We start from the raw sequence: 27749 nt of genomic DNA, 5'->3' as shown, positions 1-27749 counted from the left end.
TAATGCCGTACATACTGTTCTATACTCGTTTTTTTTCAGCTGTTGTATTGTGCACATATCTCTATGCCACTTCATTTTTTAATGGCTGCCTCCAGTTCTGTTGTGTAGACCTACAGTAATTTATTTAACTAGTTCCCTCTTGATCTGCATCTGAATTGTTTGCAGGATTTATTTAATTGTAAAAGGTGAAAATAGGTATGATTTACTGGTTCATCATGCAGGCTGCTTTTTTTTTTTTTTTTGGCGGTACGCGAGCCTCTCACTGCTGTGGCCTCTCCCGTTGCGGGAGCACAGGCTCCGGACGCTCAGGCTCAGTGGCCATGGCTCACGGGCCCAGCCGCTCCGCAGCATGTGGGATCTTCCCGGACCAGGGCACGAACCCGCCTCCCCTGCATCACCAGGCGGATTCTCAGCCACTGCGCCACCAGGGAAGCCCAGCTTTTGTTTTTAATGAAACCAGCTAATTCACTTAAGGAACTCCGGAACTGCTTCTAACAAGCGTCCTTTTATTTTTTTCTAACAGTTAAGGGTATGAGAAGAATTTTAAGGACACAGTCTACAACTCCAAAAGCAGAAAATTCATGTCAAATGTTTGGGAGAGAATCTCACAAAAGATAGTTGATATTATGTATCTTACAGTAGTGTGGTGGTGTGTTCATTCAACAGGTTGTTCACAAAGCATCCTGTGGTTCATGTCTAGTGGTGGTTTTGTGTAACTGATACAGCTGTATAGTAGATTGTGGACAGTTTTTATCTTTGAATTGAAGAACTAGCTGGTGTTCATCTCACATTTGGTTTTCTTTTCATGTAGGCAAGTGGCTGTTCTTCCTGAGATTCAGACAACACAGACTCCAGCAGATGAACGAGAAAATTCAGGTATGTGGGTGGGTAACGGGTTAGAATCAGAATTTCCAAGCCAGAAGTACTGTAAAAGTCACCTTCTCTACCTACTGATTTTCTAGATTAAAAAAAAAAAAAAGTCAAAGCGCTAAAGATGTTAAGTGATTGGCCAAAGGACACGAAACTAAAACCTATAAATACTCTTCTGCTCTGTTTGCTATAACAGCAGTGTGACTGAAATAGCTCACAATAAGCTGTCTTCATCCTTTAGTTGTCACTAGTGAAGACCAAGAACCATTTTTATTATAGCCAGATGTAGGTTATGGCTCCAGGTACATCTCCGTAGCACTTCTGTCCTGATGCATTTCATCAGTAAACAGCTAGTCACTTCAAGACTAGGGAACTCTGGATATAAGACTTTGTCCTTTTCCGTTGAGGGGATTCCCAGAAGAAAACCAGGCAGAGAAAATGCTTAGCCATACGATTTGGGATGCAGTCACATTCTGCTGATTTGCTGATTCCTGCAGAGGATTGATACGTCTCTGTAAGAAGGCAGTGTGAGGGGTGGTGGCTGAGAGTACAGACTCTGCAGTCAAATCGGTTGAAATCCCAGCTTCACCACTTACTAGCTCTATGAACATGGGCTGCTTAACCTCTCTCTGCCTCAGTTTTCTCACCTTTAAAATTTAGATCATTTCTCACCTACCTCATTGGATTGTTGCGAGGTTTATCTGAGTTAATACAGGAAGTTCCTAGAAGAGTGCCTCATAGGTAGTGTTTCATACATGTTAACCATCGTTATTTTTTAGCTTTGACTCTGTTGAGGACAATTACTTATTGAAAAACTGTCAGATTATCATTACCAGAAACTACCAGAGAGACAGCATAACTTCACATTAAAAAAAAAAAAAAATTCTAGTTTTGGTCACTTCTTAGCTCTAACCTCAGGCAAGCTGCTCCACCTCTTTGCACCTCAGGTTTGTTACCTGTAAACGGGAGTAAATAAAACCAGCTGTGTGATGCTGTTAGGCCTGGAGACAAAACGCGCATAAAGTCCTCAGTAAGTGTTTGCTGTGGCATCCACTGTGGCCCCTGTCTGTTTTCTCCCTCACAGAACCTAAGACAGCGGAAGAAGAAGAAAGTAATTTCAGCTCTCCACTGATGCTTTGGCTCCAGCAAGAACAGAAGCGGAAGGAAAGCATTGCTGAGAAAAAGCCCAAAAAAGGACTTGTTTTTGAAATTTCAAGTGACGATGGCTTTCAGATCTGTGCGGAAAGTATCGAAGGTGAGTGGATTAAATTAGGTCAGCCCAACAGCACAGGCTCTGCTCAGCTAGGGCTGCAGTAGTACCATTTATGTGAGCAGCTGCATATGAGATAGATTGAATTGGAGACACTAGGAGGCAAGAGGCCACTAGTGAGAGTATTATTGCAATAGAGATGTCAGGTAATAAAGCCCACTTCCAGTAGAAGAAGAAAGGAAAGGAGAGAAGAACAGACACATTCATGACTGCTTGGATATAGAGGGTAGAGAGAGAGGACTCAAAGATGCCTCTGAAGATTCCGGCCTGGGTGACTGAAAAAAAAAAAAACATATGTGAGGAGAACAAAAAAATAACTAGTTTGAGTGTACACATTCTGCATAAGATGTATTGAGTGTGGAGTGTGGGAAAAATCCAACAGATAGGAAGAGATCGTAGACTCTTAGGTTAGAGCTGGAAGGGATTGTAAAGGTTTTCTAGTTACACCCCTTAATTGTAAGGAACTGAGAGGTTGTGATCTCCTTCCCACAGTCCTGGTTAACCGTTAGTGCTGGTATTGTTTTGGTTAGCAGTAGAGGGAGTAGAGTTAATACCACACATTCAGGTTTGGGACCTGGACTACCCTCAGGGGAAGTGAGTGCTTTGAGGATGCAGGGGTCATTTTCAGAAGGTGGGAACCTCCTCTGTATCCTTTGTAACAGAAAGGAGCACTGTTGGGTGGGGCACCTTCCCAGCTTCTTTCTTATTCACTGAACTGATTTAAACTAAGAAAACAACAAAAAGCTGTTCTAGCAGGGGATCTTTTCACATCATTGGTATTAAGAGATGTTTGACTGAATTATCTTATTTCCTCACAGATGCCTGGAAGTCATTGACCGACAAAGTCCAGGAGGCTCGGTCAAACGCCCGCCTAAAGCAGCTTTCATTTGCAGGTAATGCTGCAGCGGTCATTTTACTCCTGTCTCAGTATCCTCTGGTAACTTGTGGGTCTAAGCTACAGGGTTGATTTCAACAACAACAACAAAAAATCAACCTTTTTTTAAAAAAAAAAATCATTTTTCACAGCTTTACTGAGATATAAACCTTATACTACACAGTTTACCCATTTAAAGCATACAAATCGATGGCTGTTAGTGTACTCACAGAGTTGTGTAAACCATCACTACTGTGTAATTGCAGAACATTTTCATCATCCCTAAAAGAAGCCCCATACCCACTAGCAGTCATTCCTCAGCCCTAGCCCCTGGCAGCCACTAATCTATTCTCTGTCTCTCTGGATGTACCTGTTCTGCACATTTCCTACAGAAATGAATCATATAATACGTGGCCTTTTGTGACTGGCTTGTTTCATTTAACATGATGCTTTCAAGATTTCTCTCTACTGTAACGTTGTCTCAGTACTTCATTCGTTTTTTTCTTTTACATATGAATATCTTTTATTGTGGTGAAATACACATAACATAAAAGTTACTGTCTTAATTATTCTTTTATTTTTTTTTAACATCTTTATTGGAGTATAATTGCTTTACAATGGTGTGTTAGTTTCTGCTGTATAACAAAGTGAATCAGCTGTACATATACATACATCCCCATATCTCATCTTAATTATTTTTAAGTATACAGTTCAGTGGTGTTAAATACATCCACCTTGTTGTGCAGCCATCACCACCATCCATCCCCATAATTTTTCATCTTGTAAAACTGAAACTCTGTATCCATTAAACAATGACTCCCCATTCTCCTCTTCCCCCAGCTTCTGGTAACCACCATTATTCTTTCTGTCTTTGTGATTTGTAACTATTTTAAGTACCTCATATAAGTGGAATCATACAGCGTTTGTCATCTTGTGACTGGCTTAGTACACTCAGCATAATGTCCTCAAGGTGCATCCTTGCTGTAGCATGTTGCAGAACTTGCTTCCTTTTTCAGGCTGAATAATATTCCATTGTATGTATGTACCACGTTTACTTTATCAGTTGATCCATCTGTGGGCACTTGGCTTGCTTCCAATTTTTTTTTTTTTTTTTTTTTTTTTGCGGTACGCGGGCCTCTCACCACTGTGGCCTCTCCCATCGCGGAGCACAGGCTCCAGACGCGCAGGCCCAGTGGCCATGACTCACAAGCCCAGCCGCTCCACGGCATGTGGGATCTTCCCGGACCAGGGCACGAACCCGCGTCCCCTGCATCGGCAGGCGGACTCTCAACCACTGCGCCACCCGGGAAGCCCTTTGTTGTTTTTTTGAATAATTCTCCTGTGAACATGGGTGTACAGAGATCTCTTTTAAGACTTTGCTTTCAATTCTTTTGGGTATATACCCAGAAGTGGAATTGCTGGATCATATGGTGATGCTATTTTTAATTTTTTTTGAGAAACCACCATACTGTTTTCTACAGTGGCTGTACCATTTTACGTTCCTACGAATGGTACACAAGAATTCCGATTTCTCCGTATCCTCACCAGTACTTATTGTTTTCTGTACATATCCCTAATGACTTGAGATGTTGAGCATCTTGTCATGTGCTTATTGGCCATTTATATATCTTCTTTAGAGAAATGTTTATTCAAAGTCCTTTGTTTATATTTTCATCAGGTAGATTGTTTTTTTGTTGTTGAGTTTTACAACTTCTATGTATTCTGGATATTAATCCCTTATCAGATACATGATTTGCAAATATTTGCTGCTATTCTGTGGGCTGCCTCCATTTTTACTCTAGATAGTGTCTTTTTTGCTTTTTGTTTTTTTTAGATTGGTGAGGGAGATATTTTGGGGGCAGGAAAATATGGTTCATAGGTCCTGCTCTGTCCAACGGTGGCAGTCATTGGGTGAACTATAATTAAATTTGTACATGGCCTCTCCCAGGAGTCACTCTGAAATGATTACTGATAATATGTGTAAGATTCTGCTCCTGGAGGAAACCAGCATCCCAAGCTCAGTGTTCTCAGTCTCAAATTGAGTAGCTCAGCCCTTTTTGCCAACGGCACAAAGATTGCTTTCATTTATCCATGTCTTTTGCTGCCACATGGAATGGTGGTTAGAAACCATGAACTCTGGAGACAGAAACTGAGTTCAAGTCCCATTTCTGCCCTTTTGCTATCAGTATTATTTCAGATGCAAGCTAAGTTACTTCTTCAAGGCGTAATCTCCTTAAGTGGGAATATTAATGCAACCTTCAAAATTTGTTGTGAGGATTAATTAAAATAATGAACCTGGGAATTCCCTGGCGGTCCAGTGGTTAGGACTCTGTTCTTACTGCCGAGGGCCCAGGTTCAGTCCCTCATCGGGGAACTAAGATCCCACAAGCTGTGCGGTGCAGCCAAAAATTAAAGAATAAAGTAATGAACCTGACATGATTTATTTAAGTACCCTAATATGCCAAATTAAGATCATTATCCTGACTGAAGGGATTTGAGATAGAACTCAGAGAAATCACTGAATACTAGCTTTTTAAAATAGTATCGATGCACAAAATTTTTTAATCATCATGAAGTCCAATTTGTTTTTTGTTTTGTTACCTGTGCCTTTGATGTCATATCCGAGAAATCATTGCTAAATTCAGTGTCATGAAGATTTTGTCCTATGTTTTCTTCCAAGAGTTTTATAGTATTAGGTCTTACGTTTAGGTCCTTGACTCTTTTTGAGTTAATTTTTATGGTATTAGGTAAGGGTCCAAGGGTTCTGTGACATTAAAGCTGAGACCTGGGCTTCCCTGGTGGCGCAGTGGTTAAGAATCCGCCTGCCAATGCAGGGGACATGGGTTTGAGCCCTGGTCCGGGAAGATCCCACATGCCGCAGAACAGCTAAACCCATGCACCACAACTGCTGAGCCTGCGCTCTAGAGCCCGCGAGCCACAACTACTGAGCCCACGTGCCACAACTACTTAGCCTGTGCACTAGAGCCCACGAGCCACAGGTACTGAAGCCCACGTGCCTGGAGGCCATGCTCCGCAACAAGAGAAGCCACCGCAATGAGAAACCCATGCACCGCAACGAAGAGTAGCCCCCGCTCACTGCAACTAGAGAAAGCCCGCGCACAGCAACAAAGACCCAACTCAGCCAAAAATAAATACATAAATTTATTTAAAAAAAGAAATCTGAGACCTTTCTGTCTTGGGTACCTTCCTGTCTTGTTCACCTTTGTTTTCCCAAGATTCTGTCTGGGACAGTGGAGAGATGGAAAGAATGCGGGAGATGTAGTAGGTGCTCAGTAAATATTTGTTGGATGAACAAGTGAATGGCCCACACGAGAATAGATTGTTCCCTGTTATAGTACTTTATACTACACCTTTATCTGGTTGCTTTCACATTGCAAGGTTTGTGTTCATATCTGCCTCACTCTGCCAAGGGCTCCTTGAGAACAGGGGCCATGTGTAACTCATCTTTCTTTTCCCATTATTGACACAGTGTCCAATCTCATTGTAAGCCCTCCAGTGAAGGTTGAACACTCAGCCTGAACATTAAAATGAATTTTGTGAAAATACACTTAAGTATGTTTTTTAATGGCTTTTTCTACCTAGGAATCCACAGCAATCTGAAACTCCTAGGAAGGAATTCTTAGGGAAAATCAGTGTTGTATAGGAAAAAAAAAAATGTTTGCCGTTGTCTTATATGACTTCAAGCTCTTATATTGTCGACTTGTGTTTTATACTTTTATAGGTTGAGTTCTAATCGGAACAACGATTGTGATCATAAGAATGTTGCTTATCTGGAGACTTAACTTTCTACTTGCCACTAAAACCAAATTATATCCCTTAGAGATTCTTGTAAGTGAAGTGGAAATTAGGCACCTGATAGTAACTTTCCCCTCTTTTAAAAAATTATACAAGGTGTAGAATTCTAAAATTTGGAGAAGCTAATCACCACAATAACAAATTGGTGGACGGGGTCCCACCTCCTAGAAGTAATTGTTAACATTTAAACACGGATATCCTTCCAGCCATAGCATATGGCTCCAGATTACACTGGGGTTACATCTCTATACATATGCTTTATAACACAAACTGTGTGTCTGTTGGAACTGCATGTGTGATCCTAACACAGTTATGCCTATGAAATAGTATCTTGTCCACAATAGATGCCATGATTATTTTGGTATCTATTAATACCAAAAACAATAATTGTAAGTGATACACTATTTATTTAACTTGCTATTTGTTAGTGTTAAAAAGAGGTATGGCAATTACTACTATGTCCCATCCTTTAAGGAAAGAAGCCAATCATTTTATTTTTTTATTATTATTTTTTTTAATATTTATTTATTTATTTGGTTGCGCCGGGTCTTAGTCACAGCACGTGGGCTCCTTAGTTGCGGCAGGCGGGCTCCTTAGTTGTGGCATGCAAACTTTCAGTTGTGGCATGCATGTTGAATCTAGTTTCCTGACCAGGGATTGAACCTGGGTCCCCTGCATTGGGAACACAGAGTCTTAACCACTGCACCACCAGGGAAGTCCTGAAGCCAATCATTTTAGAAAGCCTTTCACCATCTGTGCCAGCAGACTTACATAAATGTCTTTTTTTAAATAAAAAGAAATAAGAAATGCTCATTAATGGAATAAGACTAAGTGAGTAAAACAAAGTGGCTATTGAGTGTATCTCTCCATAAGCTCACTGTAACAGCACGGAAGAGAGTTCTGTGTTAGGGGTTCACTAACATTCCTTATAAATTTTAGTGAGGTGCCTGTGTGCATGTGAGCTTATTACTCCATTACCTGTAAACAAAAATGGGATCATAGTTAGAGTTATACAGACCAAGGTTCAAATCCTGTCACAGTAGCTATGTGACCTTGGGTGTGAGCCTAGGTTTACTTACCTTGAGATGAAGCTGGCGCTTCCTGCCTGGTGTGGTCATTATGCCATGAAATGAAATAACACATACAGCATTTCTGTGTACATAGAGAACATAGAAAATAGTCCATAGATTGGTGGCATGCTTTTTGCACTTAATCTATCATGAGTGTTTTCCATATTGATGGATCTGTATCCGCATCATTTTAATGGCTATCTAATGTTAATTTCTAGCTTGTCTTTAGTATAATTCACCCTTGAGCGGCCTCTGGCAGAGTGATTCCCTAGCTTAGGCATTTCTGTGGTTGTATGTGGCTTCCTGTTGGCTGGGCTCCTCACTACCCTGGTGCCTTTGATCCTGCAGGTGCGAACGGTTTGAGGATGCTGGGGATTCTCCACGATGCAGTTGTGTTCCTGATTGAGCAACTCTCTGGTGCCAAGCACTGTAGGAATTACAAATTCCGTTTCCACAAACCAGAGGAGGCCAATGAGCCCCCACTGAACCCTCATGGCTCGGCCAGGGCCGAAGTCCACCTGAGGCAAGTTCTCTTCCTTTCCATAAGCAGTTTGAGGTCTTGATTTTATGATCTAACGATATAATTATTTTCCCACTTAACCTTTGAGATTTCCAGTGTTAACACTGTCCTTCACTGGTTCTGTTAAAGTATTTCTCTAAGTATATTTTCATCTTTTGGCTCCAGGAAGTCAGCATTTGACATGTTTAACTTCCTGGCTTCTAAGCACCGGCAGCCTCCTGAATACAACCCCAATGATGAGGAAGAGGAGGAGGTGCAGCTGAAGTCAGCTCGGTAAGTCTGGAGTGGAGAGCGGTCCTAAGAAACGCTCTCTACGAGTGAAATGCCATTTGCGGCAACATGGAAGGACCTAGAGATTATCCTACTAAGTGAAGTGAGTCAGAGAAAGACAAATACCATATCATATCACTTATATGTGCAATCAAAAATATGATACAAATGAACTTGTTTACAAAACAAACTCACAGACACAGAAAACAAACTTCGGTTACCAAAGGGGAAAGGTGATAGGGATAAATTAGGAGTTTGGGATTAGCAGGTACAAACTACTGTATATAAAATGGGTAAACAACAAGGTGCTACTGTATAGCACAGGGAACCATATTCAATATCCTGTAATAAACCATGAAGGAAAAGAATGTGAAAAACAATATACGTATAGGGCTATCCCTGGTGGCGCAGTGGTTGAGAGTCCGCCTGCCGATGCAGGGGACACGGGTTCGTGCCCCGGTCCGGGAGGATCCCACATGCCGCGGAGCGGCTGGGCCCGTGAGCCATGGCCACTGGGCCTGTGCGTCCGGAGCCTGTGCTCCGCAAAGAATATACGTATAACTGAATCACTTTGCTATACACCAGAAACTAACACAACATTGTAAATCAACTATACTTCAATAAAAAATTTAAAAATAAAATAAAAAAAGAAATACTCTTTGCTTCCCTCTGTTGCAGTTTTGCTTAGATCACAATTTCCCAGATAACATTTAAGAAGACTGAAATAGAGTTTGTGTTGAAGTAACAGTAGGTGGCTGGCAAAGAGAGAGGAATGTGTTTTAGAGGAGAAATTCAAATAACTGTAAGATGTATATTTTATTTTCTTTAACTGTAGTGTACTCTGTCAGCTTTGCATGTACCACCACAGACTTCATATATAACATACTATATTTTAGGCCTAATTTTATAAGGCATTTGTTATGCTTGGGATTGAACACACAGAATAGTGTAGTCATACGTTCTAGGAACCTTTGATCCAAGACTCAAAACTGATGATTTCCTGAAGAGAATTCATTAATAACGAACCGTCTCTCTTTAGGAGGGCAACTAGTATGGATCTGCCAATGCCCATGCGTTTCCGGCACTTAAAAAAGACTTCTAAGGAGGCAGTTGGTGTCTACAGGTATGGCTAAAATTGTAGAAAGAATTATAGAAAACTAATGAAGTTTTCCAAAATCAAAGTGGATCAAATGCTGGAGTGACCTCCCTCATTCAGTAAGTGAGGTTTTTATCGATATTTCTAATTTAACCTGATGTCCTGGGACCCTGCAGCTCCTTGTGTTGAACGAGGAATTTAACACAGTAAGCTTTAAAGTATTGCTGCTTCTGGTGGGCTTTGGAACGGAGAAATCTTTAATCCTTGGCTGTTTGTTAGAGTGATTAATATACTCAAATCAGGTGGGTCCAGGTTCTTTCCAAGTCTCTGTCTCTCCTGGGGAACTAATAGACCAGGAGATTTTATTCATTTATTCATGTATTCACACATTTAACCTTACTTGCAAAATCTGCAGCTGATGTCTTTTCCATCTTTATGTCCTAGGTCTCCCATCCATGGCCGGGGTCTTTTTTGTAAGAGAAACATCGATGCAGGTGAGATGGTGATTGAGTACGCTGGCAATGTCATCCGTTCCATACAGACTGACAAGCGAGAGAAGTACTATGACAGCAAGGTGAGTTCCACACTTTCATTCCCCAGTTCTTTTGTTATAGAAAGGGGCCATCAACTATAAAGATGATCCCTAGATTGCAGAAGAATTAGTATATTCTAATTAGACTTTTTTTTTTTTTTTTTTTTACATTTTAACATCTCTGAATTTGTAGTGGGCCCAGTCCACTCTTGGGATTAGCACACAAAGATACTCTTTGAAGGTTTGTCTGAATGGATCCCAGGATCACGAGCACACAGTTCTCTTGCCTGTGGAGACATTAAGAAACCTCTAGTCTAGTGCCTGTAATCTAGGAATTTGTCATGGAAGCATCCTGAAAGATGGGAGAAATCCAGAAATTTTACCAGAAGAACCTGTTCATCAGTGGCTAAGGTCACATCAGAAAAAGGTTGGGAAATGTTGTCAAGCCTGCGCTGTAATAAATAACAGGTTCTTCTCCGCTCTCCTTCCCGTAGGGCATTGGCTGCTACATGTTCCGGATCGATGACTCCGAGGTGGTAGATGCCACCATGCATGGAAACGCTGCCCGCTTCATCAACCACTCATGTGAGCCTAACTGCTACTCTCGGGTTATTAATATCGACGGGCAGAAGCACATTGTCATCTTTGCCATGCGCAAAATCTACCGAGGGGAGGAACTCACTTACGACTATAAGTTCCCCATTGAGGATGCCAGCAACAAGCTACCCTGCAACTGTGGTGCCAAGAAATGCCGGAAGTTCCTAAACTAAAGCTGCTCTTCTCCCCACTGTTGGAGCACTAGGACCCAGGGCCTCCAAAACAGTGCCGAAGGCCTTTGCCAGCAGCCAGGAGTTCCAGGATTGAGTGGGCACAGTTGAGGGGCCTCCGTGATGGCTGGGCTCCCTTAGGTCCCATATTCACATTATACATGTGATCATAGTCCTGGAGAGAGATGAGGTCTCGAAGAAAAGATCCGCGATCGGCTTTCTGCTGGGGCCCCTCTGATTGTGTGCCGTTAGAAAGCGGGAAACGGGTCCCTAGCAGACTTGCCTGGAAGGAGCCTATAGAGGGTTAGTTATGTTGGGAGATCGGGCCTGAGCACCTCCTCAGAGAGAAGTTGCCATCCTTGCCTTGGCCTTTCCAGAGCACTGTAAGCAAGGGGTCAGGCACAGCCCCAGTGCGGGCGGGGTTGGTTGCCAGCCGGGCCCAGCCTGCAGCCGTGTGTTGAACAAAGACGGTCTGGTGGTTTTCCCTACGATGCTCCCACTTGAGAGTTCCCTTCTGGTTGGGAGACAGGATTTCTTAGCACCTTTGGTGTCAAAGGCTGTCTTGGGGTTGTGCCAGTTCATTACCAGACGTTGAGCCTGTGGGCTGTAAGTGGGAGTGTTACCCCCATGAGCCTTATCTCAGACAGTCACCTTCCTAGACAATAGGAGCGGCTTCCCTCTCATTCCTTCTCTTCACTCCACTTTTCTCGTCCCCCGTTCTGCATCCCACTGCTTTCCCGTGCTCTCTGGGTGGTAGGGGAGAGTGACTCCCTGCTCGAGGACACTCCCTGTTGGGCATAGGATGTGCCTACAAAACGTTCCCTGAGCCTGTAAGCACTCCCAGTGGGGAAGTGGACAGGAGCCATTGGCCATAACCAGACAGAATTTGGAGACGTTTTCATAAAACTCCACTGAGAGTTTTAGAGAAATATATGTAGCATGATTTTTTAGAAGAGGAAGATTATTTAAATAGGAGTTGAATCATGCAACAACCAGAGTATCACAACCAGGGTAACCCCTGGGCCCCATTCCTAGGACGTGATAACTTTATTTTCCCCCTGTTAAGACATAGGAAGACTTAATTTTTCAATGGTCAGTGTCCAGTTGAAGGCAGAACACTAATCAGATTTCAAGGCCCAAAACTTGGGGACTAGACCACCTTGTATCGAGGGAACTCTGCCACCTGCACAAAATCTATGGATAAAGTAAATTAAATGACACTACTGCCCTGATTACTCCCTAGGATGTGGTCAAAACAGCATCAAATGTTTCTTCTCTTCCTTTCCCCAAGACAGTGTCCTGAACCTGTTAAATTAAGTCATTGGATTTTACTCTGTTCTGTTTACAGTTTACTATTTAAGGTTTTATAAATGTAAATATATTTTGTATATTTTTCTATGAGAAGCACTTCATAGGGAGAAGCACTTATGACAAGGCTATTTTTTAAACCGCGGTATTATCCTAATTTAAAAGAAGATCGGTTTTTAATAATTTTTTATTTTCATAGGATGAAGTTAGAGAAAATATTCAGCTGAACACACAAAGTCTGGTTTTTCCTGCCCAACTTCCCCCTGGAAGGTGTACTTTTTGTTGTTTAATGTGTAGCTTGTTTGTGCCCTGTTGACATAAACGTTTCCTGGGTTTGCTCTTTGACAATAAATGGCAAAGGAAGGTCCCCCCAACTCCATCGGGCCACTCCCCTCCTTCCCAAATCGAAGCTCCTGAAAAGGCTGCGGTAGGATCTCGACACAGCAGTTTCTTCTCTTCTTTCCTGCCCTGTCTCTCTCCTTTCTGGCACAGCTCAGTGCTGAGAGGTGGGAACCTACACTTCCCTCGTCTTTCCTCCTTCAGAGTAAGCAACCAAGCTGAATGGCAACCTGACATTTTCCATCACCATCTGCCTCATAGGTCACCTCGTTCCCTCTCCCTCTGCCCACCAAGTCCTCATGCCTGCAAAGACCCCCCCGGATCCCCCTGTGCCCTCTTTTGGGGCAGCCCGTTGAAACTGAAGCACAGTCTGACCACTCACGATAAAGCAGATTCTCCTCTGCCTCTGTCAGCTACAAGGTTTCAGAGCAGCGTAGTCCAGTGGAGGGCGAGGCACCTTTTCTCGCCTCGAGAAGCCCATTTCTACGGAAGGAAGTCTAGCGAAGCAATACGACTCAGCCCAGCGCTCTCTGCCCCGGGACTCGTGGCTCTGCTGTGCCTTCCATCCTGGGCTCCCTGTTCTTCCGTGACCTTAATTAAGAACTTTGGTGGCTCTGCTGGAACATTGTCACTGTTTTCACTGTCATGCAAGGAGCCCAGCACTGTGGCCAGGAAGGCAGAGACTCCCTGTCATCGTGGAGAAGTGTCAGCAGGGGGCTGGGGAAAGCGCTCTACCCAGACCTCGCCTCCCTTCCTCCTTTTGCCCGTGACAAGATGCAGTGGCCCAAGGGGTTCCACTAGTGTCTGGTTTCCTTTATTATTGCACTGTGTGAGGTTTTTTTGTAAATCCTTTTATTCCTATTTTTTTTAAAGAAAAATACCTTAAGCTGCATTTGTTACTGAAATGATTAATGCACTGATGGGTCATGAATTCACCTTGAGAAAGACCCAAAGGCCAGTCGGGGGTGGGGGAAACTCAGCTAAATAGACCTAGTTACTGCCCTGCTAGGCCGTGCTGTACTGTGAGCCCCTCCTCAGCTCTTTCTACCAGTCCCAAACCCTGAGGCCAGGGGAGGAACCCCCAGCTCTCCTTCTCCTGCCAGCTGCAGATGGTTTGCCTTGCCTTTCCACTCCCTGTCAACCGCGGAAATGAGGAATTCCTCTTAGAGCTCAGCCTTGAGTCCATTGCCAAAATTCAGCGTACCTGCCAGCAACTTGGGGAATAAGCTAAGGTTTCCCTACAAGAGGGAAAGAAGGCAAAAAAAAAAAAAAAAAAAAAAAAATGGCATAGCTATCTCCAAAACACCTCCGAGTTTCTTTTGAAAGTGACCAAGGGAATCTCCGCACAAAAGTGCAGACTGAGGAACTGTGGTGGGTCATTCCCAAGAATCCCCCAAGGGGCATCCCGAAGGGAGTAACAGCTGCAAACCTGGTCAGTTCTCAGTGACAGAGCCAGCTCACAGCTTCGCTGCTAGAACCTGTCGTGGCTGCATTTCCTGGTGGCCAGTGACAACTGTGTAACCAGAATAGCTGCATGGCGCTGACCCTTTGGCCGGAACTTGGTCCCTTGGCTCCCTCCATTACCGTCCGCCACCTCCAGCCCGGCCCCTCCTGTTTTTAGACCAATGACAAGAATCAAGGGGGAAGCCCTGGCAGCTACATATACGTTTTCAACCAGACTCCTTTGCCGGGATCCACTCCACCACCCCGCTTGCCTCTGTCAAAACCCCCGGCCAATGCCGTGAGCACCATGCAGCTCCCTTGATTTAAAAAAAAAAAAAAAAAAAAAAAAAAAAAAAAAAACAACAAAAAAACAAAAAAACAAACCTTTTAATGAATGTATCTTTCTAAAGGACTGTCGTTCAATCAAATATCTGAAAATACTAAAGGTCAAAACCTTGTCAGATGTTAAGTTTGATTTGGGATTTTTTAAAATAGAAATCAAGTTGTGGTTTTTTTGGGTTTTTTTTTTTAAAGGAAAAGCGGGTCATTGCAAAGGGCTGGGTGTAATTTTATGTTTCATTTCCTTCATTTTAAAGCAATACAAGGTTATCTAGCAGATGGTTTTGTGCCGAATCATGAATACCAGTCAAGTCTCACACTCTGAAAACTTGCAACTTTTTTGTTTTGGTTTTCAAATAAATATAAATATGATATATATAGGAACTAATATAGTAATGCACCATGTAACAAAGCCTAGTTCAGTCCATGGCTTTTAATTCTCTTAACACTATAGATAAGGATTGTGTTACAGTTGCTAGTAGTGGCAGGAAAATGTCAGTCTGGCGCTCCTCTGATCCCCCCCCAATGGAGGGGGACCCATCCTAAGGGGATGGCGGAACAGTCCATTTCTGGGATCAGAGAGAAATGCAGAAATGGTGTCACCTGGATTTTTTCTGCCTGTGAATGTTGCCAGTCAGTACCTGTACTCCTTGTTTCTCTATTTTTGGTTATGAATGTTGGGGTTACCACCTGCATTTAGGGGAAAATTGTGTTCTGTGCTTTCCTGGTATCTTGTTCTGAGGTACTCTAGTTCTGTCTTTCAACCAAGAAAATAGACTTGTGGTGTTTCTTTTATTGAACTTTTAACAGTCTCTTTAGTAAATACAGGTAGTTGAATAATTGTTTCAAAAGCTCAACAGATGACAAGCTTCTTTTCTAGAAATAAGACATTTCTTGACAACTTTATCATGTATAACAGATCTTTCGGTTTTTTTTCCCTTGTGTTCTTCCAAGCTTCTGGTTAGAGAAAAAGAGAAAAATAAAGGAAAAAAAATGTGTCTAAAGTCCATCAGTGTTAACTCCCTGTGACAGGGATGAAGGAAAATACTTTAATAGTTCAAAAAATAATAATGCTGAAAGCTGTCTACGAAAGACTGAATGTAAAAGTAAAAAGTGTACATAGTTGTAAAAAAAAAAAAGGAGTTTTTAAACATGTTTATTTTCTATGCACTTTTTTTTATTTAAGTGATAGTTTAATTAATAAACATGTCAAGTTTATTGCTGCACATGGTTGAACTTTCTTTTGGCTTTGGCTGAGGTGGACTAATGGGAGGGGCGTGGCCCGTGACCTGATTACAAAGTCCCTTCCACAGTCCTTTCTTTTAAGGGGGAATCGTGAAATCATTTCCCACTCTACACTCAGGCCCCACTCTACACTGTCTCTCTTAACCATATTTTCTCCCCTTATTCATCAGTGATGTATGTTCAGGACCTAATGAACTCTGGATATGAGGAAGGGGTCAAGAGGACAAAGGAATAGTTCCTTTACTTTGTACATATCCCCCTTCTTCATCCACGGGTGGTCAAGCGTTGGCTTCTAACGAGTTCCTCCCAATCTATGAATATAATAAAATGAAAGCATTTCAGGGAGAGCCTGGGCAGTACCCTCTCTTTGCTCCACGCCACCTTAAAGCTGAAATGCAATTTATTTACTCTTGTTTCTCCCTAGGACTGGCGTGGGGGTAGGGAGGCAGTGGAGAAATGTTTGTAAATATATTCTGTCAAGCCAGGGTCACTATCCCCAGGTTAAAGGGGGCTGAGTTTACACTGCAGCCAAGGAATGGTCAACACTCCTCATGTGGGCTGGTCCTCAAACGGACCTCCTCCCTCTGGATCAGCTGGCTGGAGGCTCGGCCCTCACCCCTTTTTCCTCCCTCTCACGGGGAGTCACCTTTTTGGATTTTGGAGTTGAGTACCATGGGGACTCCAAATGATCAGGCAGTGTTGCAGGCCATCTTCAACCCCGACACTCCGTTTGGAGACATTGTTGGGTTGGACCTGGGAGAGGAAGCAGAGAAGGAAGAAGGAGATGAAGGTCAGTATTCAACCTCGGAGTATAGCTCTCCACATTGGCTGGTCTGCTGCCTCGCTGGGGTGGCAGAGGTAGGTGGTCTTACGAGGGCCCTTGTTCCACGACCCTTGGATGACGATTGCTGATCCTCAGTGCACTGACGGGGGCTTGGCAAGGGTCACTGTGCCCAGAGGAGAAAGCCAGGTTTCTCCTCCACCACCCCCCTCTGAACTTACCTCCCCGCTCAGTTCACCCCATGGTCCAAGCTTAACTGTGCTGATGGGGAGAGGGGCCACGTGAAACGCTCACGTCTTTGTCACTACAGAGTATGTCACCCTCCACAGCAGGGAAGAAAGAAACAGGGCAGGGGGTGGCTCAGCTAAACGTCTCCAACCTCAGCAAGTATTCAGTGTCACACACCTTACAAGCCAAGCCCTGAGCTAATTCTTCCAGAGCGAGTGCGCTCACTGGCTTTTCCACCAGCCCCTAAGGGGGCCTGCTTTCCGCGTCAGGGGTTTTTGATGCCCTTTGTTTCTAAAGGAGTGAAACCTAAGCCTTAATGAAACTTCAGGCTGAAAAGCTGAGAGAAACACTGGAAATGGTTTTCATGACCCGGGTATGTCATGGAGGCCTTCCTGTTGGAAGCAGTGGAGTAGAACAAAACAGAGGCTGAAGAGCCAGAAAGACCTGGGTTCAAATCCAAGCGGTGCAGCTTATGGGCGGTGTGACCTTGAGCAAATCATTTAGCTACAGGCTAAGGAGTTTGGGTTTCATTCTCTTGGCAGTGGGGAGCCGACCAAGGCCCCTTTCCCAGGTCCCTTTGGAACTTTAAGCAGTGCTAGCTCTCTGCCTTGCTGACCTCAGTTCCCCCTGCCCCAAACACTGCATCTGACTCCTGCTGTGACCTACACCCCTGCCCAGTCAGCCCTGGCTCGTGTCCCAGGTTTCCAAAGCCCCAGGTGGCTTTTGCTTCCTGCTCCCAACTGCACACCTGTCCCCTCCTGGCTCCCTCCCTGGCACAGATGGAGTTTTCCCTCGAGCACAGCTGGAGCAGGCCAAGGCCCTGGAGCTGCAAGGGGTGATGGCAGCAGAGGCTGGCGACCTCAGCACAGCCCTGGAGAAGTTTGGCCGAGCCATCAACCTGCTGCCTGAGAGGGCCTCGGCTTACAGCAACCGAGCCCAGGCCCGGCGACTCCAGGGAGACGTGGCAGGTGAGGGGAGAGTTCCTGGAGCCTGTGCAGAGGGGCCGGGAAGGGCACAGACCAGAGACGGTGTGTCTGTGGGGCTTGGGCATGGGGCGTGGAAAGTCACTACGCCCCTCTGGAACGTATGTCTCTACCCATAAGAGACATACCGTGGGCTCGGCTAATTTCTTGGGGATATTGTGAGAGTCAGGGGGACTGCATTCCATTTACTTATTGATAAAAATTTAATGAGAGCCTACCATTCTAGCAGTGGGCTAGGTGCGGAGGATTATAGTGCTTATAGCAATTACCGTGTGCCAGGCACTCAGCACTTCACATGTGAGTTGTGGTCATTCGTATCATCCTCACAACAACCCTAAAAGGTACGTGCTATTGTTATCTCCATTTTACAGATGAGGAAACTGAAGCATGGAGGTTAAGTAGCTTCCTACTCACACAGCTGAGAAGCGGCAGAGCTGGGATCTGGTCCAGGTGGCAGGGCTCCAGAGCCTGTGCTCTTAATCCCCACATGATAATGCTTCTCAAGAAGCTCACAGCCTAGAGGGTAGAACAGACACATAAATATAATAGCAGCATAACAAGCTGACAGGGCTCAGCATGGGATCTGTTCCTGAGGGGTGAGTTTTGAAGGATGAGTAGGCGTTAGCTGGACGGAGGGCAGGGAGTGGGAGAAGGCACGGCCTGTAGAGGTCCTGAAGTCGTGGACAGGTACAGGGAATCTGGCTGGAAAAGGGAGTGCCGGAAGAATGGAGCCTCTCCAGAGCCTGGAGAGGTAAACAGGGGCCAGAGAGTGAACAACTGCGAACGTTAGGCCGAGATCGGACTTTGTCTCGAAAACACCGGGAATCACTAATGGGTTTCAACTAAAGGGTAAACCACAGAAGCCTAGTTGGGAACTACTAGACTATCGAGACCCGTGGTGGTAGAGGTGTTCCTGGGGCCAGCAATGCCAGGCTGAGGAGTTTGCACTCCATTCTGGGAATATTGGGGGACTCTGAGGGCCTTTCCCAGGCTTGTCTGCCACTTGGCTTTGGCAGAGCAGGGCCATAAAGGCTGCTGGGACAGCCTGCAGACCAAAACCCCAGACAGCATCAGAGGGGATTCTGCCTGGAGAAGGCCTTCAATTCCTCCTGACCAGCTCCTCTGAGGGAAACCAAGGAATGCTGTGATTAGAAAGCTTCTCAACCGACCAGTCAGGATGGGGAGCAGAGCCTCTGCTGGGTTCCGGGGACCAGAACACACAGAGAGGAGAGCAGGGAAGATCAGCCTTGCTGAGGATGCTGCTGGCGCTCCCCCAGCGCCCTGCCCTGACAGGCGCTATAGACTAGAGAACTTGAGTGAATTGAAGCAGAGCCCAGAAGAAATGCAGCTCGGTACCCTACAGTGGATACCAGCTGGCTGCCTGAGGTTGAGTTCACAGCTCTGATGCCTAATAAGCCAAGTATTTATGAGGATGATAAAAACAAAAATGCTGCAGGCCAGCTCTGGCTCCAAGACCTCTTTCAAAGAAAATTAGATACAAAATAATGAAGACCATGGAAATAAAGAATGAGAAGAGGCAGTCAGTAGAGAACACAGGTGAGAGAGGCGGTTTTAAGGCATCAATGGAAAAGAGGAGAGGAATGTCTTCAAAAGTTAGAGAGGGACTTCCTTGGGGATCCAGTGGTTAAGAATCTGCGCTTTCACTGCAGGGTCACAGGTTCAATCCCTGGTCGGCGAATTAAGATTCCGCATGCCCCGCGGTGCGGCAAAAAAAAAGGACTTTATTGTATAAGACATGGTTGTCAGTTAATTCGAATGTTTTTGGACTCTGGGATTCGGAGTCAGTCACCTGGCACATGGTAGATGGTTAATAACGTATGCGCGCCTGGCAACAGGGCCAGATTCATAACATAGTGATCCTCCGTCCGTGTTTTGATGTATCAGATGGTGGAAAATAACACGGACAAGGCGAGACCCGGACTTCAGTCCCAGCTCTGCCACTAACTGCTGTGCAGCCCAGGCCGAGTCTTGCCAACTCTTCCAGTCTTCATCTGCGTAAAGGGAATAACAATACCGATCTCTAGGGTCAAGTCTAGACGGGATGTAAACGGCCGAACCCCAGAGCCTCCACTCGGGGCCGGATCGCTTGCTGGCCGCGGCCCTGACCCCCGCCCGTCCGTCGGTCCCGCAGGTGCCCTGGAGGACCTGGAGCGCGCGCTGGCGCTGAGCGGCGGCCGGGGTCGCGCCGCCCGCCAGAGCTTCGTGCAGCGCGGGCTCGTGGCGCGACTGCAGGGCCGGGACGACGACGCCCGCGGGGACTTCGAGCAGGCGGCGCGGCTGGGCAGCCCGTTCGCTCGGCGCCAGCTGGTGCTGCTCAACCCGTATGCGGCGCTGTGCAACCGCATGCTGGCCGACATGATGGGGCAGCTGCGCGGGCCCCGCGACCGGCGCTGAGCCGCCGGCGGGCAGGCGTGAGGGAAGGGGGACGCCCGCAACCAATAAACCTGCCGGCTCTCCCAGCCACCGCCTGTGTCTGCATCCTCCGCCGTCCCCGCAGGGAAGGGCGCTCAAGTATCCCCCGCGCGCGAGGCTGTCTGCGAGGCCGTCTGCGAGGCCCGGGACGTGGCCCCGGAGCCGCCGCCCTGGGGGAGGGGGGGGTCCTTCGGGCCGAGGTCGGGCATCGATTGGCCCTGCCTGGCGCAGCCCGAGCCCCTGAGGATGACTGCAGTGCTCATCAGACCTGAGCAGTCGCTCCGGCTGCTCTCGGGGATTGAGCCAGGTGAGCCGCACCGGAAGGCGGGGCGGGGCGGGGCGAGGCGGGGGCGGGCATGCTTCGCGACCCCCGCATCCCGGATCCTCTTCTCTTCCGCCCAAATCCGGAGGAGGGGAGAAGGGGCGTAGGTGGGTGAGGGAAGCGGGCAGGAGAGAGCCGGGGTCGGGAGAAGGACGGTCCCTTTGGGGGAGGGGCACGTGTACTCGAGTGTTTACGCGCGCGCGCGCGCGTGTTTCTGGGCCGGGTGCGAGCTGCACGGTTGCAGGTTGCTTCTGTGTACCTGCGAGCGTGTGCCTGTTTGTCCCGTGGAGTCAGCGCTCAGTTCTGTGCCCGCAAGGTGTACAGGTACGTGCTGGCTGGTTTGGACCTTTGGGCTCGACCATTTGCGTCCTTGCCTTCACTACTGTGGATCATTCTACATTTGTGTTTCCGCGCATGGTTTATTTTTGTTTCTGGAGAGTAAATTCCTGGAGCAGTTATTAAGCTTGTCTGCTCTCACCTGGCTAACATCGAGGCCTGCCCCCTTCTCTCGGCAGCCTGGGGCCCAGGCCGGGGCCACCATGGCGCTGCCTCCAGGGCCAGCTACCCTCCCGCACACACTTCTGCTCCTGCCGGCCCTTCTGAGCTCAGGTACACCCCTGTTCATCCCTTGGCCATGCATTTGTGCGGTCAAGTCCCCCTCTGTCCCCTCCTTGCCTGCACCTTCAGTTTGGGTACCCATTCCAGGCACCAGAGTTGGGTTCCCTTCATCCACCTCCCCAAGGTCCAGCCGTCCCTGGTTAGAGAACCCAGGTGCTCTGTCTCTTGGCCTGCTGCCCTTCTGTAACTGGACCTCATCCCGGCCACAGAACAGTACTAAGCCTCCACCAGCTCTCCACAGAATCCCCTGTGTTCCAGGTTGGGGGGAGTTGGCGCCACAAATTGATGGTCATACCTGGGCAGAGCGGGCACTTCGAGAGAATGAACGCCACGCCTTCACCTGCTGGGTGGCAGGGGGGCCTGGCACCCCCCGATTGGCCTGGTACCTGGATGGACAGCTACAGAAGACCAGCACCTCAAGACTGCTGAGCGTGGGCAGGGAGGCCTTCTCTGGAGGCACCAGCACTTTCACTGTCACTGCCCAGCGGGCCCAGCATGAGCTCAACTGCTCCCTGCAAGACCCAGACAGTGGCCGGTCAGCCAACGCCTCCGTCCTCCTCAATGTGCAATGTGAGTGCTCCTCAGGTGGACAGAGACAGAGGTTCTCTGCCCAGGGACCCCCAGCAGCCACCAGGCAGGTGGTCTGGTAGGACATTTAAAAAACACTTAAGCACTCTGCAAATATTAACTCAGTTTATCCTCACAAAAATCCTATGAGGTAATTACTATCGTCCCTATTTTACAAACGACAAAACTGAAGCACAGAGAGGTTAAGCAATCTGCCTAGGGTCATACAGCTGGTAAGCAGCAGAGCCAGGATTCAAATCTTGACATTTTGGTTCTAGTGTTTATACTCTTAATCTTCATTTGTACGAAATGCTGCCTCTCTGGCAGACCCAGCCATCCTGTTTCCCAGTGCCCCCTAAGGAGAGGTCCAGACCCCTGGCTCCCTTCTGGGTTTGGGAAGAAAGGGAAGGCGTGCAAGGGGCTGTGGTGGGAACATACTTCTCTCTGCTTTGCACCAGTTAAGCCGGAGATTGCCCAGACTGGGGCTAAGTACCAGGAAGCTCAAGGCCCGGGCCTCCTGGTCGTCCTTTTTGCCCTGGTGCGTGCGAACCCGCCTGCCAACGTGACCTGGATCGACGAGGATGGGCCGGTGACTGTCAACACCTCTGACTTCCTGGTGCTGGATGCCCAGAACTACCCCTGGCTCACCAAACACACCGTGCAACTGCAGCTCCGCAGCCTGCCACAGAACCTGTCCGTGGTGGCCACCAACGACGTGGGTGTCACCAGCGCCTCGCTTCCGGCCCCAGGTGAGCACTGCCAGCCGCGGGCCCAGCAAAGCCTCGGATGGGTGTGGGATCGTGGTGCAGAAACAGGAAGGCTTGGTGCCTTTTGGGCGAGTCTGGTGAAAGCTGCCCTGGCCACCTGGGGCAAGGAGGACAGAGTAGTGACCTGTGGCATCTCAGAGTTGGGGGGCCCTGCCCGTGTGGAACCTAACCAGAGAATGACCTGCAGGGCTCCTGGCCACCCGGGTGGAAGTGCCACTGCTGGGGATCGTTGTGGCCGGAGGGCTTGCCTTGGGCACCCTGGTGGGGTTCAGCACCTTGGTGGCCTGTCTGGTCTGCAGGAAAGCGAAGAAGACCAAAGGTAGGGCCAAAGCAGGGTGGGGGCAGAGGGTGGCTGGGGAAGGGGAGGCGAGGTCAGGGGGTGGGCAGCAAGGCCATGGGCAGAACGTCTCTGACAAGTGGTAGGACAGGTCTTCCTGGGCATGGCCATGATTTAGACCACATGCATCCCAGGTAGCAGGGCCAGGCACTGGGAAGCCAGTCTGGGCATCTGAGAGACCCCTTGCCTGAGGGTTCTGGGCCTGAAGAGAGCAGGGGGCAGAGCCCAGAGCAGGTGGGCACACTGAGACACTGCTGTGGTTTCTTTCTCCTCAGGCCCCTCACGGCGCCCATCCCTGATCTCTAGGTAATTCTCCCTGGGGCTGTGTGGATGGGCCAAATGGAGAGGCAGCATGGGGACAGGGGGGATCCTGGGCTTTCTGGTAGTTTGGGAACGGGCCGCAAGCAGGAGTCTGTGCCCGCTGGTGCCAGGGCCCATCCAAGCCTTTTTCTGCCCTGTAGTGACTCCAACAACCTGAAACTCAACAACGTGCGCCTGCCGCGGGAGAACATGTCCCTCCCGTCCCACCTGCAGCTGAACGACCTCACTCCGGACTCCAGAGGTACGTCCAGGACCCTCTGTTGGCCCCAGCTTTATCTGTGGAGGTGCTTCTGAGAAAAAGAGAGACCCTGGGCCTTAGGAGGGTCTAGACCCCGCTGGGCACACACCTCATCCCGGGCACCATCCCCTTTGTCACCCCACAGGGAAACCAGCGGACCAGCAGATGGCTCAGGACAACAGCCAGCCAGAGCTTCTGGATCCGGAGCCCGGCGGCCTCCTCACCAGCCGAGGTATGGGAAAGGGGCCTGCTGCCCGGCTCCCCGGCCCTTTTGCTTGTGCCAAAGGCCTCTGAATCCCCAAGGGGCAGAGAGTGGTCTCCCAACTTCCAAGGAATGAGGGTGACTGAGTCTTCTGGGATCTCGGACCCGCAGGTTTCATCCGTCTCCCAAGGCTGGGCTACATTTATCGGGTGTCCAGTGTGAGCAGTGATGAGATCTGGCTCTGAGCTGAGGCCAAGGCAGAGGGTGCATTCTTGGCCCCTGGGCACCCTCCCGGTCCTCCTCCAAGGCCTGGCCACATTGCCAACGGGAAGAGGCCACGCCACTGCCACTTTTGCTTGTCCTCTGGGTCACTGGTATCCTTGGCAAGGCTGCCAGGTGGACCTAAGCCCTTGTTCCAACTCTGGTTGAGGGCCTGCATGATTGCCTGTGCCCAGGCGGATGGGGCTGTCTGTCCAGGTGTGCCTGGAGGTCATCCAGCATCTAAGCGTGGCATGGCATGATCCTGTCGGCTTGGGGCAGCTCTGCCCCACACCGGTGCTCCTCAGCACCGTGTACAGCAGGCATGGGGCAAGCCTGGTTGGGAGGGCCCTGCACGTCCTGGATCTCCTTCCCATGCTATGCAGCTTTGTTCCCTCAGGGAAAATTTAGGACCCTGCTAGCTGTAGAGAACCAACCTGCCCTTTGCACAGGAACTCACCTCTGGCCCAGCAGCGCTGGCCAAGCACAAACCAGTACCCTTTGCTGCATACCTCTCTGCCCCAGCCCCCTCTTGGGCATCACAGGTTATACATTGGACCTTCTCCACTTCTTCACTTGGCACTAGACTTCCCCTCTGGCCTGGGCCCTGGTGGTGCCAGTGCCTGCTGTTAGCACAAGAAAGGGGAAGAATGGGAGGTGAGAAGTCTGGTCCGTCCAGGCCTGCATGTAGCTATGCCTTGTTTTCTTACAGTGTTAGCACTTTAAGCACATCTTCCAGGGAGGGGGTGAGCAAGGGCCCCAGGGCCCTGTCTGGGGCTTCCCCAAGTCTGGCCTTTTTATGGTTCACTGTGAGTGCCCTGAGCCCTCGAGGTTGACGGGTTCCCGCTCAAAGTATCCACCCTGCTATGGGACCCCAGCCCTGACTACCCCATCAGCAGGAAGCTGTTCTTCCTGTCCCATCCTCTGTTCTTTAGGGGATGGCCATAGTGGCACATAACTTGACAGTGCTGGAAACCTTAGGGGAACATGGAAAAAGCAGGGAGATCACATATCCCAAAACGACCCAAGAGCACTTTTGAAAAGCAACGTGGAAAAGATTGCAGATTAACAGAGTGCAAAGTGTATTTTTCCCTTCTTGATATCTTGTTTTGTAATTTTTCTCACGTTACTGCCGAGGACAGTGCTGAGCACGTGGTAGATTCTCAATAAACTTGACTGAGTGAATGCTGTATATCTGTTTCATTCCCTCAAATATGTTTTTTTTTTTAACTGAAGTATAATTGATTTACAAAGGTGTGTTAGTTTCAGGTGTACAGCAGCGTGATTCACACACGCGCACACACACACACACACATATTCTTTTTCAGATTCTTTTCCATTATAGGTTATTACAAAATATTGACTATAGTTCCCTGTGCTATACAGCAGGTCGTTGTTGTTTATCTGTTTTATATATAGCAGTGTGATATTCTACTCTTAAGTCTTTTAAATCTGGAAAAATTAAAAGACACAAAAAGAATTTATAGTGCATCGAGGTAAACATTTTTTAACACCATGTGGTCTGTTCTAATTGAAAGAATTACTACTTATCGCTATATACAGCAGTGTGTATCTTTTTTTTTTTTTTTTTTTTTTTGCAGTATGCGGGCCTCTCACTGTTGTGGCCTCTCCCGCCGCGGAGCACAGGCTCCGGACGTGCAGGCTCAACGGCTACGGCCCACGGGCCCAGCCGCTCTGTGGCATGCGGGATCCTCCCGGACCGGGGCACGAACCCGCGTCCCCTGCATCGGCAGGCGGACTCCCAACCACTGCGCCACCAGGGAAGCCCAGTGTGTATCTTTTAATCCCCAACTCCTAATTCTATTTTATGGATGAGAAATACTCCACTGTGTGTGTGTGTGTGTGTGTGTATCATCCTCTTTATCCATTCATCTGTTGATGGACACTTAGGTTACTTTCAAGTCTTGGCTATTGTAAATTGTGCTGCTATAAACACTGGGGTGCATGTAACTTTTAGAATTAGGGTTTTTGTCTTTTCCGGATATGTGCCCAGGAGTGGGACTGCTGGATCATACAGTAGCTCTCTTTTTAGTTTTTTGAGGAACCTCCATACTGTATTCCATAGTGGCTGCACCAATTTACATTCCTACCAACAGTCTAGGAGGGTTCCTTTTTCTCTATACCCTCTCCATCATGCTGAAGTGTTTAAGGGTGAAGTGTACTGATGTCTGCAACTTACTTGAAATGTATCAAAAAGTAAGATAGACTGACGAATGGATAGGGAGGTATGGACGTGTGATAAAGCAAAATGTTAATTGTAGGATTTAGTTGGTGAGTATTTAGAATTCACTGTACAATTCTTCCAAAGTTCTTTTATTTAACAGTTTTCATAATAAAATATCGGGGGGGGGGGATCCCTGATCTGGTTACTTCTCTGATATTTCTGAAATCTTTTTGATCTAAGGATCATGGAATTTTCAAGCATTACTAATACCCTTAACATGACAGTTCAATCTTTCCTGGGAAAGAAGACCAATTTTTATTTGTTATTTTTGGCTGCACCGCACAGCTTGCGAGATCTTAGTTCCCCAACCAGGGATTGAACCCGGGCCCTCGGCAGTGAAAGCGTGGCGTCCTAACCACTGGACCGCCAGGGAATTCCCCAATTTTTATATACTTTACTCACCTAATCTTTAATCTTTACTCTCCAATAATAGGCAGGTCACTAGTTACCTTGAGCTGGAACATACAGCAGTCCAACATTTTGGGCAGGCACAGCTCAGGCTGCATTTTCCCACCTGGACTATGTTTTACTGAATTTCTCCAGACACAATAGACTATTTAATCAAGACTTGTAAAAATTAATGTTCAACTTTGTGCACTGCTGGTGGGAATGTACATGGTGCAGCCACTATGGAAGCTAGTATGGCAGTTCCTCAAAAAGTTAAATATAGGGCTTCCCTGGTGGCGCAGTGGTTGAGAGTCCGCCTGCCGATGCAGGGGACGCGGGTTCGTGCCCCGGCCCGGGAAGATCCCACATGCCACGGAGCGGCTGGGCCTGTGAGCCATGGCCGCTGAGCCTGCGCGTCCGGAGCCTGCGCTCCGCAACGGGAGAGGCCACACAGTGAGAGGCCCGCGTACCGCCAAAAAAAAAAAAAAAAAAAGTTAAATATAGAATTACCCTATAGATCCAGCAATTCCACTTCTAGGTTTATTCCCCAAAGAACTGAAAGCAGGGACTCTAACAGTTATTTGTACACCAATATTAACAGCAGTGTTATTTGCAGCAGCCAAAAGGTGGAAATGCAAATGTCCATTAACAGATGAATGGATAAAGGAAATGTGGTATATACACACGATGGAATATTATTCAGCTTTTTAAAAAGGAAGGCCATTCTGACACATGCTGCAACATGGATGAACCTTGAAAACATTATGCTACGTGCAGTAAGCCAGATACAAAAGGACAAATTGTGTATGATTCAACTTATGTGGTACCTGGACTAGGCAAATCCATAGAGACAGAAAATAGAAGTTACTGGGGACTGAGGGAGGGAAAGGAAGGAATCGTCGTTTAATGGGTCCAGAGTTTCAGTTGGCGATGATGAAAAAGTTCATAAGCTGGACAGTGGTGATGGTTGCCCAACAATGCGAATGCCCTTGGATTGTACACTTAAAAATAGTTAAAATGGTAAATTTCATGTTTTGTGTATTTTACTTTGATTTTTAAAAAAATTTTGATTACTGATTCAATCTTCTAATTATAGGTCTTACAAATTTTCTTTTTCAGTATTGGTAAGTTTTGTGTTTCTAGGAATTTGTCCATTTCATCTAGGCTATCCAGTTTGTTGGCATACAACTGTTCATAGTACCCTCTGCTCTTTTTCACTTCTGTAGGATTGGTAGTAATGTCCCCACTTCCATTTCTGGTTGGAGTTATTTGAGTCTCTTTCTTAGACAATTGGCTAAAGGCT

At 47.3% G+C, this 27749-nt stretch overlaps 3 protein-coding genes and 1 pseudogene across 7 annotated transcripts in view; all 4 read left to right on the top strand.

Moving 5' to 3' along the window:
• Positions 1-12650, top strand: part of KMT2A (lysine methyltransferase 2A) — a gene marked incomplete at its 5' end in the record, with an annotated part of 73117 nt that extends 60467 nt beyond the window's left edge. Inside the window, 8 exon segments of the mRNA XM_082845736.1 lie at positions 812-876; positions 1955-2125; positions 2959-3033; positions 8249-8423; positions 8586-8693; positions 9730-9813; positions 10231-10360; positions 10813-12650. Of these exon segments, the coding sequence (XP_082701862.1) occupies positions 812-876; positions 1955-2125; positions 2959-3033; positions 8249-8423; positions 8586-8693; positions 9730-9813; positions 10231-10360; positions 10813-11088 (1084 nt within the window). The 3' untranslated portion in view covers positions 11089-12650.
• Positions 1-27749, top strand: part of LOC309964907 (trehalase-like) — a 419483-nt pseudogene that overhangs the window by 285533 nt on the left and 106201 nt on the right. The gene's annotated exons all lie outside the window — the stretch shown is intronic.
• Positions 16316-20244, top strand: TTC36 (tetratricopeptide repeat domain 36). The gene is made up of 3 exons (XM_082845735.1): positions 16316-16549; positions 17548-17736; positions 19904-20244. The coding sequence occupies exons 1-3, from the start codon at positions 16432-16434 to the stop codon at positions 20164-20166; spliced, it is 570 nt and encodes a 189-aa protein (XP_082701861.1). The 5' UTR covers positions 16316-16431; the 3' UTR covers positions 20167-20244.
• On the top strand, positions 20943-25014 carry TMEM25 (transmembrane protein 25). 4 transcript variants are annotated; one of them, XM_082845717.1, is made up of 8 exons: positions 21026-21115; positions 21383-21694; positions 22150-22440; positions 22646-22777; positions 23071-23101; positions 23257-23357; positions 23500-23586; positions 23728-25014. In XM_082845717.1, exons 1-8 carry the CDS (start codon positions 21046-21048, stop codon positions 23799-23801), a joined length of 1098 nt encoding a protein of 365 aa, XP_082701843.1. In that variant the 5' UTR covers positions 21026-21045; the 3' UTR covers positions 23802-25014. The 4 variants fall into 4 exon arrangements, 2 of the variants coding, with proteins under 2 accessions (XP_082701842.1, XP_082701843.1); XM_082845716.1 differs by having other exon boundaries at positions 20943-21694; XR_014326415.1 differs by lacking the exons at positions 23071-23101; positions 23728-25014 and having other exon boundaries at positions 20943-21694; positions 23500-23519.

The sequence above is a fragment of the Leucopleurus acutus genome, assembly GCF_964270905.1.
Source record: "Leucopleurus acutus genome assembly, chromosome: 8".
NCBI lineage: Eukaryota > Metazoa > Chordata > Mammalia > Artiodactyla > Delphinidae > Leucopleurus > Leucopleurus acutus.
Note: the sequence above shows the minus strand (reverse complement) of the source record. Positions and strands in the feature narration are given on the sequence as shown.